This window comes from Tiliqua scincoides, chromosome 1, assembly GCF_035046505.1.
Source record: "Tiliqua scincoides isolate rTilSci1 chromosome 1, rTilSci1.hap2, whole genome shotgun sequence".
Classification (NCBI taxonomy): domain Eukaryota; kingdom Metazoa; phylum Chordata; class Lepidosauria; order Squamata; family Scincidae; genus Tiliqua; species Tiliqua scincoides.
In genome coordinates, this window is record NC_089821.1 from 151,529,770 (window position 1) to 151,547,089 (window position 17,320).

The window sequence follows — 17,320 nt, forward strand, 5'->3', positions numbered from 1 at the left end:
CTTCAGAGTGGATTCCTACCTGAGATGGAGTTTCAACACCCTGAAATTTGGAGCTTGTACTTTTATCAGTTCTCCTCTCACCAAAGTAAGCCAAGCTGTCCTAAAATAGAAGAGTTGTGTTACTGCAGCCATTTCCATATTCTGCCATTTTGCATTTTAAACCCAGTACTGTTGGGTATACCATTCAGTAAATATGATACAGCTGTGGTTCTCAAACTGGTGGGTTGCGACCCACCAGTTCGTGTAAAGGTTCCCCTGTCCCTTTAAGGGGCAGGGGAGAGGCAGGGAAGCAATCCCCAGGATCACTCTGCATGGGGGGGGCGCGAGGGGAGTGCTTGTGCTTGTGAAGGCAGGGCTGCAGCAGGCTGCAGGAGGTGCGGGGAGCCCGGTGCAGCCTTCCACAGTGCTCCCCAAGGCTTGGAACTTTTCCTGAAAGTGGGCGCAAAGCGCCTCCTGCAAAACAGAAGTGCTTTGCGCCCACTTTCAGGGAAAGTTCCAAGCCTCAGGGAGTGCTGCGGAGGGTTGTGCAGGGCTCCCCGCACCTCCTGCAGCCTGCCTTCACAAGCACTGCCTTCACAAGCACAAGCAAGTCATAAGCACCCCCGTTAGCAACGTGATCCTGGGGATCACATCACTGCCCTAGCCCCTCCCCCACAAGAACTTACTGAGGGAGTAAACCCTCAAAGTTTGAGAACCTCTGTGATATAGTGTCATCTAACACAGAAACCCCACTTCTTGATTATACTACTCTTACATTCTTTTTCCTGCAAATATTTCCAGTTTCTCTCCATCATAATTTTTAACTTTGTTTCCACCCACACACTCAGTTTTATTCCCTTCTCTGAAGCACCTGGACAAAAACAAACCCAAGAGCCATAGCAAATATCATAATGAGCAGAGAGACTGCATAAGTTTGCATATTGTTTATGCTCATTTCCATTGAGCCTCCCTATTCCTCCCTACTTCCTATACACAGGGAGCACAACTGCAATGCTCCCCTTGCAACCTGATTAAACCACAGTAAGCAGAACAGAGAACTACCATATGAAAGCATTTGTCAGCAGCGTGTATGGAGAAGTGCCATATTTGAGAAACTCATTCTCTCAGAGATCAACAGGAAGTTCACTACAACTTTTTGTACCTTTGCACTCTCAGACTGGTCACTGTCAATAAGCCAGATACAAATCATTGTTCCAGTCCTACCTATATAAGAAAGAGAGAGAAAGCCACTACTATGTATATGGTTTTAACAATGACAGCAAATGAAATTTACTCCTGGGTAGGATTGTAACCTAGGATTGTTAAAATTTTTTCCTGCTTGATGATATCACTTCTGGTCATGACATCATTTCTGGTTTGTTCAGACAGATTCTCCTTCTAAAAAGTGGGTCCCAGTACTAAGAGTTTGAGAACTACTGATCTATAGCAGTGATTTTCAACCTTTTTCATCTCATGGCACACTGACAAGGTACTAAAGTTGTCGAGGCACACCATCAGTTTTTTGACAATGGACAAGGCACACCTTGCTATTGGGGGAAGCTCACATCCCCAATGGCTCTACTAACAAATGACCCTCCCCCAAACTCTTGCAGAACACCTGCAGACCATTCGCAGCACACCAGTGTGTCACAGTACTGTGGTTGAAAATGCCTGATCTATAGCAATAATTTGCTATACTGACTTTTTTGTCAGTTTAGACCATCTCAACTAGTCAGTAGCCAGAAGACATTACATCAGTGCTCCATTAGTTCAGGGTGCTGTTTCATATTATCTCCCCTACCCTACAGAAATTAGCTGTAGTCAGCCAAGAATGACCTCTTTGTAGTCCCCTCCACTTGGCATTTTTGAGCACTAAAGCCACATAGCAACACAATGGCTTCTCCAAAATGAAGTTTTCCTCCTCCTCACAGCAGCAGACTTGTGTCAATAGTGCAAACACTGACCTTTTGGAATGTATTGTTTATGAAGACAAGCTGTTATGGCTAGATGAACAGAAAGTTCAACTACAGTAAAAGCATTTTCTGTCACAGATTTAGAAATAGGTTGTTACCTGCCTTCATCTTCTGGTAAAGAACAGTTTAGAAAATCCAATATATTAATATTAAAATGTCTTCCACATTTAAAGTTGGATCCAATGATGTGCTTGGGCATGCCCAGTGACATCCAATTCCACGGGGTATATCCTTTGATCCAAGCCATAAAACACTGAAGGTTTGAAATCCTCCATCTAATTGCTTTCCAGTAAAGCCAATATGACTTACAAGCAAGAAAATTTAACCCGTCTTATTTTCTTAATCCAGATTACTAAGGATCAGCCCTAAACGTACAAATATACTGTTTAGTTATTGGTGTATGTAGGAATGGTCCAGGGAGAGTGGAGCATCAGTCTCAGAAGGACACAAATACTAACACATGTCACCCAGCAAATTTCTCTAGCTAGGTCTTTGTCTTTTCCAACCGCTGCCCAAGAGACAGAATGTAGCTCATGTTATATTAAGGTCACAATCCTATGCAAGTTTACCTAGGAATAAGCCCTACTGAGCACAGTGAAACTGACTTCTGAGTAAGCACAGAGGCTAACACTAATATATTTTATATTTACTTTGGACATTTTTCAATTTTTACACAATTATTTTGAAACAATTGCAACTACAGGAGTTTACAATGAAGTGAACTAGATCTTATATGAAGTATAAGCAGTTTCAAGTATGGATAAGTAGCAGAACACACCAATGAAGAAATTTGAAGTTAATTTTGTTGCTGAATTAGTTAAGGGGAGCATCAAGTACCTGTACTTTAAAATTTACCATTGCGTGCATGCAGGAATACTGATTACTTGCCACACGTTCCAACAATTCCCTGTATTTTGCATTGTGTTCCCACTACCTCCTTCAGGAAAATAGGAATACTTTTATATTGGAATGCTAGATGCTTTCGCCAAAATGAATCAGAAGCTGAAGAACAAATAAGTTCTTCGGTTAAAATGGAACAAGGGAGATTTGAAGCCATTCACCATAAGGAGACACTTGCTTACCCTTTCCTCCTTTGCAGTGTATTGCTATGATGTTTTTGCTGTCTTCTTCCATCCATTTCCGTACATTAGTTGTGAACTTGAGCATGTCCCTTAAGGGAAAAAGCGAGACTATCCTAATTTGATCAAATCAAACAAATCTTTATTGGCATACAAGCAAACTATTCCCCCCACGGAGGCTTTAACCATATGCCTAACTTGATTTTCCTGAGCTGTTTTTTAGTAAACAAAAAATATGATCTCTCTCATTTATCAGCAGCAGCAATTGTGGGTTTCATCAAGCTCAGGAATTGCCCATTTCAGTATCATTTACAAGACAAAGACACCATACTATTTAATTGTATTTGGAAGCCCCATTTCTCACATGCTAGAGATACTTACAAAATTCAGACAATTTGAGACTAGAAATGCAAACAGGGTTATGCTTTTGCAGCGCATGCATGCGCACAGATTACACTATCTTGACAAGTTACTTACGCTAGGGTAGGAACATTGTGGTCATCAATAAATATCCGCTCCACTTTGTAATGGAAAATTGCTGGGTCATATCCCTTTTCACCTGGAAGGGAAAAGAAAATGAATTATTGTGAACCTCAAAATTCCCATGGCAGAAGTGAGTGCCTATAGTATGCCAGCACATCTTAACCGGCTATTCTTCTCAACCCTACACAAGGCAATGTGATCTAGAAAAACAGTCACCTTTACCCCTGCCATGGTGAATGGATCTTGGAGGTTGCAGTCCTGTGTTGCAGCAAAAGGTTAGGCAGCTATGTTCACCAATACAAACCTCAATTTTTTTTGTTTTCCATCTCAATTTCTCAGTTATGACAGTTGACAGAGGTTATCAATGGCTTTTAGCTTTATCATCCCCCACCCACATGGAACAGATCTTCCAGGGTAACAAAGCCACATTATAAGCTGAGCCACCACTGAGGAAGTGTCAAATATAGTGAGGAGCAGAAGCAGTAGAATCGGAGTGCCTTACCACTCTACCTCAGTCCTAATGTTTGTTGATGTTACAGCAATATTCAACCACTCATACTGTAAATCGACTTCACCCAAAAAGATTACAGGTTGAGACTAATTATTCGCTAATTATTATGAGTGTTCCATTCCAAGCACTCAGGTGGAGGGGATGGCAAAAAAGTACTATAGCAAATCAATTTAAAAAAACAAAGTTTCTTTGCTCCAGTAATTTAAAAACAGCCTTGCTGACCTTTGTGATGTAAGATAGGAGTCATTAAGAAGAAAATCCATCAATCAGTCGTCCTCCAAGAGCTTACAGAAGCACTTCGCTCAGCCCCTCCCTTCACCAATGCAAAGTGATCACCTTTCTTTCACGTGCTCAGGGGAAGGGAGGGGTCCACTGGAGAGAGGAGGATTGATGGATTGTCAGCCAGCTGCCCCCCCTCTCATTAAGGAGGCTATTGTTAAAGGACAGTTCAGTTTTTTAAACTGATTTTAAAGGGTTGCATTTTCCCCTTCTCCAAGGATCAGCACATTCCTTCTCATTTGCAGTGGCCATTTGTGTTGAGTCAAATCTGTGTATAAAAAATTTGTGTATAAATAGGCTGGACCTGTATATGACTTGGTGGCCATACCAAGGTTCTCTCTTGAAAGAGAGAACCTTCTTTCAATTTGTAAAAATCCCTGCGTGGATTTAATAAGCCTGCCTGTGTAAACCGCCTTGAATAAAGTCTTGAATAAAGACCAAGAAAGGCGGTATATAAATACTGTATATTATTATTACCAAGGAGACCTGGATCAAGAGGGTGGGTCTACCTGGCCAGAGACCCATGGACATCATTCATAAAAATCACGAAAGAAAGCACCTTAATTGGCTGCTACAGGAATCATGGTGGCATCAGACAAAGCTGAAGTTGTACCTTTTCTTAATTTAGAACAGGGGTGTCCAAACATTTTGGCAGGAGGGCCACATCATCTCTCTGACACTGTGTTGAGGGCCAGGGAAAAAAAGAATTTACATTTCAAATTTGAATAAATTTACATAAATGAATATATTAGAGACGGACCTTATATAAATGAATTAAGGTCTTGCAATAGCTCAAGGCCTAGAAAAGACCTTGTACAAAGCATGGCCAGCCTTTCCTTTGCTGCTGCTGCTGCATCACAGATATGAATCAGCAAGCAGTGGAGGGAGCCCTCGTTCCACAGCTTACGTGAGAGGTCGAACAGTTGGCCGTCACGCTGAGAGCGGTTGCAACAGACCAGCGCAGGCTACAGCAAGTCTCCAGAGGGCCAAAGGCTCATTGAAGACTGGGGGTTTCCTGAGGGCCAGATTGGGAGTCCTCAAGGGCCGCAAGTGGTCCCAGGGCTGGGGTTTGGGCACCCCTGACTTAGAACAAACTAGAGTTGTGCAGCGACTCTTGATTCTCTGTTTATGTGCAACTTGCATAAAGTTAACTTGAGGTTGCATAACTCCTGTAGCAGCCAATGGGATTCTCCTAGGAGCCCAACAGGGCACCCAAGATCATTCCTATCACCTCTGGGAAAGCAAGAATCCAGCTGGATCCAGATACTGAGACTCCCAAATGCCTTTGTAATTCCAGAGCAAAGTTTGGCATGAAAGAATCAAACAAATGAAGTATTGAATATAGCCCAATTTTCATTAACAAAAGAGCTGAGCACACAGCCAGTGTGCATTTTTACTTGGCCAATGCAAGTTAACTGAATATGCCAAATTAGAAACTGAGGTGGACCATATTCTGGAGACCCATGCCCATATAGGCACCCACACTCATCTAACCAACTCCTTAACAGCAGAGGTCTGCTGCTCCTCATCATTGCGAGGTAAGCTAGGTTCCATTTATCCATCTGCTCTTCATTGATCCCAATGAGCCATTCAAGTCCCAAAGGCTTACAAAGAGGACGTAGCAATGAATAAGAGCCATTTTTGACACCACCACTCATAACCATAGTCACAATGAAGGAGAATCAATCCCTTCCAGTTAGCTTTCCAGCTGGGCAGCACTGAAAAAGCTAATGACCAGCCCAAACAGCTAATCAGGAACCAGGGAGTGACAGACAAATGCCCTCCTTCACTGCCACTGCTGTAGATGGCAGCATGAAGAGTGTGTTTCCATCTGTGTAAAGTTCAATGTCACCATAATGGGTGGGTAGCTGACATGTATATGTGCTTTCCAAAGAATAGGGGAGTGCAGCAATGGGAGTCTTGCAAAGTTGTTGCCCCAGGGTCTCTCAAAAGTTGGAGCCACCACTGACAAGGTACATTCTAGTTCATGAAGCAAGAGTTCTGAAGTTATATTTCCAGTGTAATCCTATGCATATTTGCTTGGAAGAAGTGTACTGGGGAGAAAGCCTCACTGAACATGTGTTTACAATTGCAGCCTTAAGGTGATAAAGACAAAAAGATACTCACTGCAAAGGTTGTAGACTTTGTAGTGCCCTTCATGTTTTCTATCCAAGAACTTTACAACTTCCTATCAACACACAAGGGGGTAGTCAGAGAGTCTGAAATACTAGAAAGAAACTTCCTCCTCCCACCCCATATCTATACTGTGGGTAGAACATCCATGGATTTTGAGCCGCCAACAGTACATTTCCTACATGTTAAATAGTCTTGTCCTTCTAGGGATTCACAATGGTTTGGAGAATTAATAAGTCAAATGAACTTAAGCGATATTGTAAACATAAAATAAGGGTGTGGGGGTGGAGAAGAGATCGAGTGCTCAGAGCTCAGTTCTACATGCAAGAGTCTGAGGCTCTGTCCTGGATAGAGGAAGTTGTTGACTACCACCTCCTGGAATGCTATTTCTACCCAATAGCAGCAGGAAGACACCAAGGCTAGACACATTTGGAATCTAAGACCCTCTGTAGAGAGTTTATGGGCATATTTAGATTCTAGTACTGTTAATTAGGGGGTGCTTAAGCAGGTGATTAGTGAAGATTAGGAACAGACTGAGCCAGGAAGGGCTTCCCTGGCCCTCCAAACTCCTTAAAATGTCACGAAAGTGACCTTCTAAGGCAGTGTTGGCGAACCTATGGCACCAGTGCCAGGGAGGGCACTCTGAGCCATTTCTGTGGGCACACGCGCTGAGCCAGGCAGCCTGGAGAGGGGCACTAAAGCTTTTGCCTCCTCTCTCTTCACTCCGTTGCCCCCACCTGCCCCAAGTTTGTTTCCCTCCCTGTTTTTCCCTTCCCCAACTCTCCAGCAGGCTCAGCCAATCAGCATCCAGCAGACTCCTGGCTTTTTCTGTTAGGGCTCAGGGCCCTTCACTGGCTGAAGACCAGCCAATCCTAAGCTGCCCTCCTCCTCAGCCATTTGAACCTTTGTAGCCCACCTTTCCAACTGCCCACTCAGAGCCAGGAGAGGCTTTTCCTCCTAAGCACAGGCGCAGCTGGGGGTGAGCAGGAAAGTGTGGCTTGGATTGCAGCCTGAGAGCTCACTCCTATGCATGTCTACTCAGAAGTAAGTCCATTGTAGTCAGTGGGGCTACTCCCAAGAATGTGAGGGAAGGATTGCAGCCTGAGGGTGCAGCGTGGACATTCCCGTGGTGGGGTTGGAGAGGAGCTAGGCTGGAGGGGAGCATAGCTCACAGCATGGCCACAGCTTGGGCTTTGTGGCGCCAGCCCTGCACGTGCTGCTGGCCCTGCCTTATTGCCCACTGGAGGCTTATCTGTAAGAATGTCACACAAAACTAATTTTTATATTATCTTAAAGGTAAACCACAGAATTGCTTCTCCAATCCTATTGGAAAAGAAGTGCATGCACAATTTCACATAGCTGTGAGCATGAAATACAGCATGATGTAGCCATCCAACCAGCCCCATTAGAGTTTATGAGACTTACTCCCAGGAAAGAGTGGCTGGGATTGCAGCCTTGGAACCTGCTCCTGTGCATGCCTACTCAGAAGTAAGCCCCATTAGAGTCAATGAGGCTTACTCCTAGGAAAGAGTGGCTGGGATTGCAGCCTTAGAGCCCACTTCTGTGGGTGGGGCTTAAAAAAATTTTTTTTCTTGTTTGAGAAAATGAGCAGGGGTAAGGTCTTGCAGCCACCCCTTCCCTGCCAATATTTCCTTACCCAGCATGTAATTAGTCTGTGGAACACTCTGCCACAGGAAGCAGTGATGGCAACTTGCCTAGATGCCTTTAAGAAGGGATTGGACAAATTTCTAGAGGAAAAGTTCATTACGGGTTACAAGTAATAGTAGGTAAAAGATGTTAATATATGAGTTGTTTTTTCTAAACTAAAACCTCAGTATTCAGGTTAAATTGCTGTGCTGGCACTTTGTGATAAATAAGTGGGTTTTGGGTTGCAGTTTGGGCACTCGGTCTCTAAAAGGTTCACCATCACTGTTCTAAGGCCTCCCTGATGCCAGGAGCTGCTGGAGACTCACTGGGGCAGAACAGAGTTTCCCTCCCCAACCCACGGCCAGAGCACAGGGAATGAGAATCTTGACATCAATTTTCATCAAGCACCAGTAGCTTTTAGTAATTCATGATTGCTAATCCATAGCGATTATCTCTGAAATGCAAGATATGGAAGCCACAGAAGACTGATTTTGTTGATACGGAGACTTCACTCTGGCACCTGTGGTCATATCAAGTTGTCCTCGCGAGGCGATTTGTTTGGGGAGGTCCCCCTGAACAAGGGCATAAAGCAGGGTTGTGTGCTTGCCCCCACCCTGTTTAATTTGTACGTTAATGATTTCGCTACCCACTTGCACAAGGTTGACACTCACTGCCCTAAACTTGGCTCCATAAAAGTCCCTGTACCGCACTATGCAGATGATATGGTTCTGCTCTCCCGAAACAAAATGGGTTTAAAGCACCTGGTTCAATCTAGTTTCACCTATTTTGAATAGAACAAGCTCTCTTTAAATTGTGAAAAGTCCAAAATTATGGTATTTGGTAGATCATAGAAACCCAAACTCTGGACTTTGAATGGCAAAGTGATCAGGCAAGTCAAGGATTTCAAGTATTTGGGTATTCTCTTTTGTTACAGACTTTTGGAGTCTGCACCGGCAGGTGAAGCTTCAGGTTGCAAAATTGTCTATGCAGGCCACTGTACGCTTTTTCTATGCATGGGGCAATTCTTATATTCCTTCTGCCCTGCAAATCTTTAATGCTAAGGTTAAGGCCCAAATTTTATACGGTATACTTATTTGGATGTCTGCATTTGGTGCCAGCATTGAGAGGATACAGTTATGGTTTTTATATAAAATACCAGCTCTACCACGCTGTGTTCCATACACAGTATTATGTTTGGAAGCAGGCCAACACAAACTAGAAACCATGGCCTGGGTTAGTTTCTGCAATTTCTGGTTAAGGGTTTGCTATGCATCTGAGCAAGATATTCTGCTGAGAGGCTTACTAACTGACCCAACATTCTCCCCGGGCCTGTCATTGTTTCTCAAAAAGGTTTAAGCCATAGGTCTCTCAGCTGATCTGTTAGGAGCCCTCTCTCCAGAGCTGGCATTTAAAACTTTGAAAACCCGATTGGAGGATATAGAGCGGCAAGATCTGTTTGCAGCCGCATCCACGACCTGTTCACCCCTCCAGTTTTTGCTTTTTCAAATCTTGGATAAACGGCCCGCTTACTTATACTTCCTATTCAACTCACAGGAACGGAGAGCCTTCTCCCTGGTGCGTTGCAATGTTACGTCATTTAATTTTACTCCGGGGAAATACAATGGCCTGAGTGTGCAAGCAAGGGTGTGTAGTTGCAACTCTCTGGACATTGAATCTCTTCCACATACGCTCCTAACTTGTAAATGGTTTGACGATCTGCGTTTGCAATTTCTCACACTGCTTTTGTCCTCCATACTTGGGTCGGAGGATCTTGTGCTACATCATTTGCTATTAGGAAAGGATGAGAAATGTACATGCCAGGTGGAGAAATTTCTTTAATTTTGAGGAGGCGCGGTATACGTGAGTAAGGGCAATGCATTGGCTTGATTTATGGGGGCTGTTTTAGGTATGGTTTAAGTGTATTGTTCTATGTTTTATTTTATGCCAATAAAAGGTTCCTGAATCTGATATGGAAGCCCAGCTCCATTATGTATAAACTCAAGCCTAAAAGACAACAAGCCTGAGCCCAAAAGTCTTTAAGCCTTCTCCCACCTCACCCTAGCGCAGAGCTGTAAGGGATGAATGCTTGTAAAGTCACAGCTCCAAATGTTGTGTGAACTTTTTTGTTGGAAAAGCAATATATAAATACACTGTACTGTTAACTTGGGAGCTACAGTTTAATGAACAATGATTCCTTCCTTGCTATTCAGCAAGCAAGAGGAGGACAAAACAAGCAGGCTTGAAATTCCTTAGGCTCATGTTCATGAGCCAACAAAATGCACACATCATCTGAATTGAGCCATTACTTTTGTGTGCAAGCCACAAGGAAAGAAATCTTGTAAGTTCATTTTTCAAACGTGGCATGAAGTGACGGTAGCAAGTACCCATGGCCTGCAAGTATGTACTTTTTACTCTTGGCCCCAGTTCATTTGGGGCTGGATATAGATTTAATCCTATGAAAGCTTTAGTTGGTCAGTATTCATTGAACAGGTTATTAACAACCCAAAACATAGCAGAAGACAGAGCATTCACTATACTTAAGCAATGAAGACTCCTAACTAGGGACAGGGGGGTGGGGAATCATACAACACCTGAATCAGTGCCGCTTCTAGAAACCTTTATCCTACAATACATAATCTCAGCAAAATACAAGATACTTTCCAAAACAAAGAACTCTTTCTTGTAGCAGAAACTGTTAGCACTTTACTAGGTAAGAGTGCAATCACCGTGTTGCAAGTTGTTCTAGGTTTAGGAAAATTCACAATAGGGCCATATGCACAGTCTGACAGTATTTTGGTTACCTTTATTGGATTCCTGTAGAAGGACTGCTGCCCAGAAGATGGAAATGACATTGCTATAACCCGAGCTGAAAGTAAGGAAACAGAAAGCAATAGGAAACAGAATATTGTGTTTAGTCAAGAGATATAAGCAGCTGAGGCTTCTTCTGTGACTGAAGAGTCTTTTTCAGCCTTTTTTGCACAATACAGTACACATCATTATGGATTCCCAGTTTTGTTACAGATTTCTCCAAACTTTAGAGCACTAAGGTGGTAATTCTATGCATGCTTTCCTGGGAGAAAGCTCTACTGAATACAGTGGGACTTGATTCAGAGAAGGTATGCTACAACTTGTCAAAGTTTTTAAAGTTGTGGCATGGATTGCAAACAGCTAGATTGCTATAGCATACTTTCTACAGACTTGAAAAACTTGAGTTCAAAACTCCTTTCAGCCATGATGTTCAACAGGTAGCTCCACTTCAGCAAATCATCTCAGTCTAATGTATTTATTATTGCTGTTACAAGGAGAAAATGCAATCACCTTGAGTTATCTATTGCCCTGAGTGCACAAATCTTAAGTTGTGTTTAACTCTTAAGAGGAAAAGGCACAAATGTAAATGTTTAAGAAAAGCATTGTGTGGCAAGTGCAAAGATGCTTCATGAATTCAGGGAAAGACAAGAAAGCAAGATGCTAACTTCTAAACATTACAGTGAACTTCATCCCATCTCTCATTCCACCATAATGCTACATCTTATCCTACTATATAAGAACTTTTTGCAACTGGCCATTTGTACATCTGTCAACACACAAATATGACTTCTTAGAGTATTGTGCTCAGTAGTTTATGCATGCAAGTGGAATAGTGCACTTTAAAGCCTAGATCAGGGGTGTCCAAAGTTTTTGGCAGGAGGGCCACAGCAGCTCTCTGACACTGTGTCGGGGGCCGGGGGAAAAAAAGAATTAATTTACATTGAAAATTTGAATAAATTTACATAAGTTTACATAAATGAATATATTAAAGATGAACTTATAAGAATGAATGAAGGTCTTGCAATAGCTCAATGCCTATAAAAGGCCTTGCACAAAGCAAAGTTGGCCTTTCCTTTGCTGTCACTACTGCATCACAGATGTGAAACAGCAAGCAGTGGAGGGAGCTCTCATCCCACAGCTCACACGAAAGGTCAAACAGTCGCCCTCACGCTGAGAGAAGTTGCATTGGGCCAGTGCGGGCTTCAACAAATCTCTGGAGGGCCAGAGGCTCATTGGAGACTGGGGGCTCCCTGAGGGCCGCATTGAGAGACCTCGAGGGCCGCAAGTGGCCCCCAGGCCGGGGTTTGGGCACCCCTGGCCTAGATGAATGAGTGGCTCAAAAAAGAACACAAGGTGAACATTAAGCAGGCAGTTTTATGTTAGCATGTACTAAGCAATAGGACTCAAATTTTATGAGCTATAGACAGGGCAACAGGCTGTCAGACGTATCTAACTAAATGCACATCTTGACCTCTGCAAAGAGCAATAACACAAATTTCAATAGCATATTAAAGGAAAGACTGTATTGAATACACTGAACTATGGGCATCTTGACACATCTAAACTGTGCCATCCCATTCCCTTGTTGCAAAGAGTGCTTGACTCAGCCAAATAAAAGGAGCCAAGGCATACCACATTGTCTTCTAAGTTTAATATGAAATCTTCACTTCATCTAGTTAAAAAAAAACACTCCAAGTACCATCTCAGTTGTTCCAAGGGCTTTTCAGGGATGTCAAAGAGCCCTAATCTAGCATCAGCTGCACCACTCTATATTGTCCCCACATAACAGATGACATATTTGGATGTAACTGTGCACAGTAGGGATTATCATTAGTCAGATTCTAAGAGCATGAGAGGCTCTGCACAGCAAGGTGCTCAAATCTTTGAGTAATGGTTGGAACAGACAAGAAGTCCTTAAGCTCACTGTTATTTAATGAATTACTATGTTGAAATGAAGAGCATCCTGCTAGAAAGAAATCCGTGACATAGAACAGCTGTTGAGCACAAACCTAAATGCAAGATCAAAGTTTGTTCGGCTTACAGATTCAACTCCTGAGAAAAGGAAGAGAGTAACGGCAGCATCAGGGGTACCGCCTCTCTATTTGAATATTTTGTTACATGCCTTTAGAACTTTGGCAATCCTGTTGTATTGGTTAGACTTTAACTCTCCAAGACCATTGGCAAGATGTGCATTTGCATTCTCTCACTCTCCTACCTCCAACAGAGAACTATGTTAAGGTATGTGCTAGTATACCTCCCCAGTGAGCAGCTGTAGGTGGACCTTAAGGCCAGGAGATTGAAGCAAAGGAGATGAAGCAAAGGAGATTCCTCTGCATACCAACTAATTCACAAGCTCACTCACTTTTAGAGTTATAGGATGCCTAAATTTCAGTTGGCTCCCACTTCACAAGTTAATAGCCAGTTTCTTCCCCCAATCAGGTTGTACAAACCAGTAATGTATGTGAGGTCCAAATCAAAGCCATCTCTTGTGTAACGCCTTTTATTTTCTGAGACCTGCCAACAGAGAGAGAGAGAGAGAGAGAGAGAGAGAGAGTTAGAAAGCAAACAAGTCAACCAACCGTGAATCTGGGAAATAAATCATGGCCAGGTTCATTATTAATAGATCACACTTTAGTTTCATTCCAGCTGCACTTCCCGGGCACCATTTCCAAGGCTGTTCTTACCAGTTTTGCTATATGGAATAGAAATAGACATGGTGCATACTGCACCAATATCATCTAAATTCTGTATTTAAAGTTGTGCTGAAGTTTTGTATCACTCACTAGTTTGCTGTATCAAGGACATTTTAGGGATGGTAATGAGTAAGATGAGATACATGGTCTGAAGACAGGTCACAGAAGTCATCGGGGGGCATAGACAGGTTTGAAGTTCCATTCTAGGCTATTTGGCTGCAACTCTTCCAGATCATTACATCTTTAGAAGTCTAGCCAGCCGTGGGGTTAGAACACAAAAGCAGTGTAACTGTAGTTGAGATGAAAGCCTATGTTGATGCAAGAGGTCTTACAGCAACCTCAAGATGATTACGCATGACAGCGACAAAATTGTACAAGCAAAATATACCAGATACTCACCTATAGTACATAAATTTTTGCCAAGTAATCAAGCTCCAATTATCACTTGCCTTATCTCTGGGTCAATTAGAGGGCAGAGCCTTTCAACTCTGAAAAGTTTCCTTTCTTGCTCAAGCAGTCTCATTTGTTTCTACAGTAACTTTCCTGGGAAATTCCAGCCAAAGTTTACCTTTTCTTCTCCTCTGTTCCATTTTGCAAATGCTTTTTGCAGCCTGGTTCTGTTTTGCATTTAGCAGAGATCTGTTTTTTTTCAATACCAGGATGGGATCTTCCTTTCCATATGAAGCAAAGTCCCAGGCTACAACTCAATATACCATTATGTAAGAATATCACCCATGGAAAGCAGTAGGTCTACTTCTGAGTAAAAAGGGTTGCAAATATATGCAGCAGCATCTCTCTGCTGTGAATTGAATTGCACACTCTCAGTTATGTGTTATGGGTTGTATGTTGTATTTAGAGCTTCTGGCTTAACACACTAGACACCCTAAAGGTGGATGTGATTCATGGATCTCCTGCAGTGGTTCCCAACCTTTTTCACTTACATATCCCTTGGCAGCTCATTTCCATAAATTGTACCCTTCATATTAGCAAAATGTTTGCAATTAATAATAAAAGCCCTCATCTCCTCTATATGAAAGCCCAGGCCATGTATTTATCACAGTGTTTTTTCTTTTTATCTGTTTGAAGAACAGAAGACTCTGCTTTTGCACTGTTTTGCACCAGAAGTGTGCTGAGAAATTCTGGGCGAATAATCACTTTCCATATTATGTTTCAGTTTTTTTACTGTGCTGGTTTTCAATCACTGGTTCATACATGAATTGATGACCAAAAACTAGCTATTGGTGGGGCTTTCACAGCCAACTAGCTACCTCTCTTTCTGCCTTGCTGGTCCTTGCAAGGCATTCTGGAGCATGACCTGCCTTTTTCTGCCATTATTCCATTCTTGAAAAAGTACCCCAAAAGGTCCTGTTGAGTGTCCTTGGGAGTACATGAATACCAGGTTGGGAACCACTGTTTTTCTGGTATGTAGTTTACAGTGCATTTACTCCGACAGTGTTTACAAAAGGTGGTGAAGACCAGAATTTAAAAAGAATAAAAATGTATCTTATGATCTTTTACTATGTTTTTAATAAATTAGAGACTACAGTTCTTAGGTAACAATTAGTGGTGGGTTATTTTTCAGGATCTGGCCTCAGGTAAAATCAGACAAAACTATAGTCAGACACCCCCCTAAGTTTAACCCCAGACTTATCTGAGGGTCATAGAAAATTCCATGATTGTTGGCTCAAAACCTGCCCTTGACTTATCTGTGGGGTCAACTTATGGGCGGGTGTCTGCGGTGCATAAATGCCAGTAAAATGTGTGTTCTAACTAAGGTTTACAAACAAGACACGATCTCAAATGGGGATGCAATCCTGGTTTGATACCTTGACTTATTCACGAACTGGGACTCTGCTTCCAGAGACATGCAAAAAGGAATTCTGGCTGGTTTTAAACAGTTAATGGAAGTAGCAAGTTTCCCCTTCTCATATATGAAGAGGAGCATGCAGGAGCCTAAGGCTCATGCCAGTAATGTTAATACATCCTTTCATTATTAACAGTGGTCAGATGCAACATTAAATTGATGGGCTCAGCTGGGTGCAGAAATGCCAACTTGGATTTTGAATCCTATGTTAGCTAGGCAGAAGAAAAGCATTGCCTAAAGAACATGATCTGAGCATTTCAACTTATGAGGATTCTAACACAATCAAGAATCAGATCTTCAAGTGCAATACTTCTTACAGTAGCCAAAGTAGAAAGTCTCAACACAAGGGACTTCCAAGCGCTCAAACGTCTTTTCTGTGAAAGAGGCTGGGTTCGAGCACCCACACAGTTCTCAGTGCTGTCCTGCTTTGCATACATATGGCTAGTTTTGATTGCCTATACACATTCCCAATGTCAGTGTATTGCTAGAAATGTTTCAGCACTCTCCAGTGTTCACCATACAACGCAACTTTTAAGTTGGTTACAGCCAATTAGTTCAGGGTAGAGAAAACCAGTTGCTGAATAAAACAGCAGCTTACCCTAGAGTTGTGTATGCATAAAAGAACTTAAGGCTTGTGTTTCAGAGCATGTATAAACAAGGGTTTTCAACACAGGCATTCTGTTTTACAGTACAACTAGGAGATCCGATATCTGATTAAGACTCCAGGGCTAGACTAAGACCTCTAGCCATCTGAGATGGTGTACCAAATGCTTCTCTCACCCCTTTACAGATGTTGTGCAGCCTCTGCTCCTTCCATTCTCTGGACTGGAAAAGGAAGAGAGGGGTGGAACAGAAGAGGAAGCATGGAAGAGAGTGGTGAGCTTGAGCTCCAAGAAAGGCAAGCACACTTGAGACAAGCAGACTGGACAGACTGCTACAATCTGCTACCCGAGGAAACTAGCACAGTAGGCCAAATGGATGGGCTGGAACTGTAAGCTTTCACACACACAGGAGCACCAAACCTTGTTCTCCTATTTAACCCATCTCCTGACAGAGTAGGATTTCCTGAAATCACAATTCTGCCAAAGTTACAGGTCAAGTTGTACATAATTTATCCCACTGACACCACTTATTGAAGAAATACTTGGTTCCTCATCAGTGCAGCCATTTAGTGAGGCACTGAAACCCAATAACTAAATCTACATTTGAATGTATTTTATAGCTATCCATATTTGCCCTAGGTTTGCAAACATATTTGCTGCAGTTAAGAAGAAACCTGAAGCATTCTGAAAGTAGCTTACCATCCTCCGGGTGACTTTTTCCAGTCGTCGCTTCTCAGAAGCAAGTCGGAATACCCTTATTAGAAACACAATCCTCAGGACTCGAAAGATGATAAACACTCTGAGCGAGGATGGGGAAAAGGTTATATCAAGCATTAGCATAAAGCAGCAAGCAGTTAATTACTACATTCAGGAAAAACAGGCATTCCAAGAAAGTGACATCAGTAAACCAGAGGGTTTAGAACAGAATGACCAGCACCCTAATTTTTATTCCACTGATTTTATCATGGCTAAAGAGAGTATCTATACATGAGGGTTTTTCATACATACTATAAGTGTACCATTCACATACACCAGCTGTGAAGATTTCAGAGGTGAGTGAGGAGAACACATTAAGAGATTATAGTTCTGTAGCTTAAGTCAAGGATGTATGTCAATGCTCAGAAATCTTGAAATTATGGTTCTCCCCAAGATAAAATTTTCTTAACAATATGGCTCTTGTGTCAGGGACGTTGTAGGTATAAAGCAGGCCATTCCCAACACTAAATCTCATATGCTTGCTGCCATAGCCAATCAGTCTTTTTAAGATGA

General features: G+C 42.4%; 1 protein-coding gene across 3 annotated transcripts in view; it reads right to left on the minus strand.

Annotated features, from left to right (window-relative positions):
• The window catches only part of LOC136636371 (phosphatidylinositol 3,4,5-trisphosphate 3-phosphatase TPTE2-like), a 34,468-nt gene that overhangs the window by 6,290 nt on the left and 10,858 nt on the right, over positions 1-17,320 (minus strand). For all 3 annotated transcript variants that reach the window (XM_066611402.1, XM_066611410.1, XM_066611419.1), the window contains 8 exons: positions 16,751-16,850; positions 13,343-13,406; positions 10,886-10,950; positions 6,432-6,492; positions 3,509-3,590; positions 3,035-3,123; positions 1,142-1,203; positions 20-100 (listed from right to left, as the gene is read on the minus strand). In XM_066611402.1, the coding sequence (XP_066467499.1) occupies positions 20-100; positions 1,142-1,203; positions 3,035-3,123; positions 3,509-3,590; positions 6,432-6,492; positions 10,886-10,950; positions 13,343-13,406; positions 16,751-16,850 (604 nt within the window). The remainder of the gene's footprint in view (positions 1-19; positions 101-1,141; positions 1,204-3,034; positions 3,124-3,508; positions 3,591-6,431; positions 6,493-10,885; positions 10,951-13,342; positions 13,407-16,750; positions 16,851-17,320) is intronic.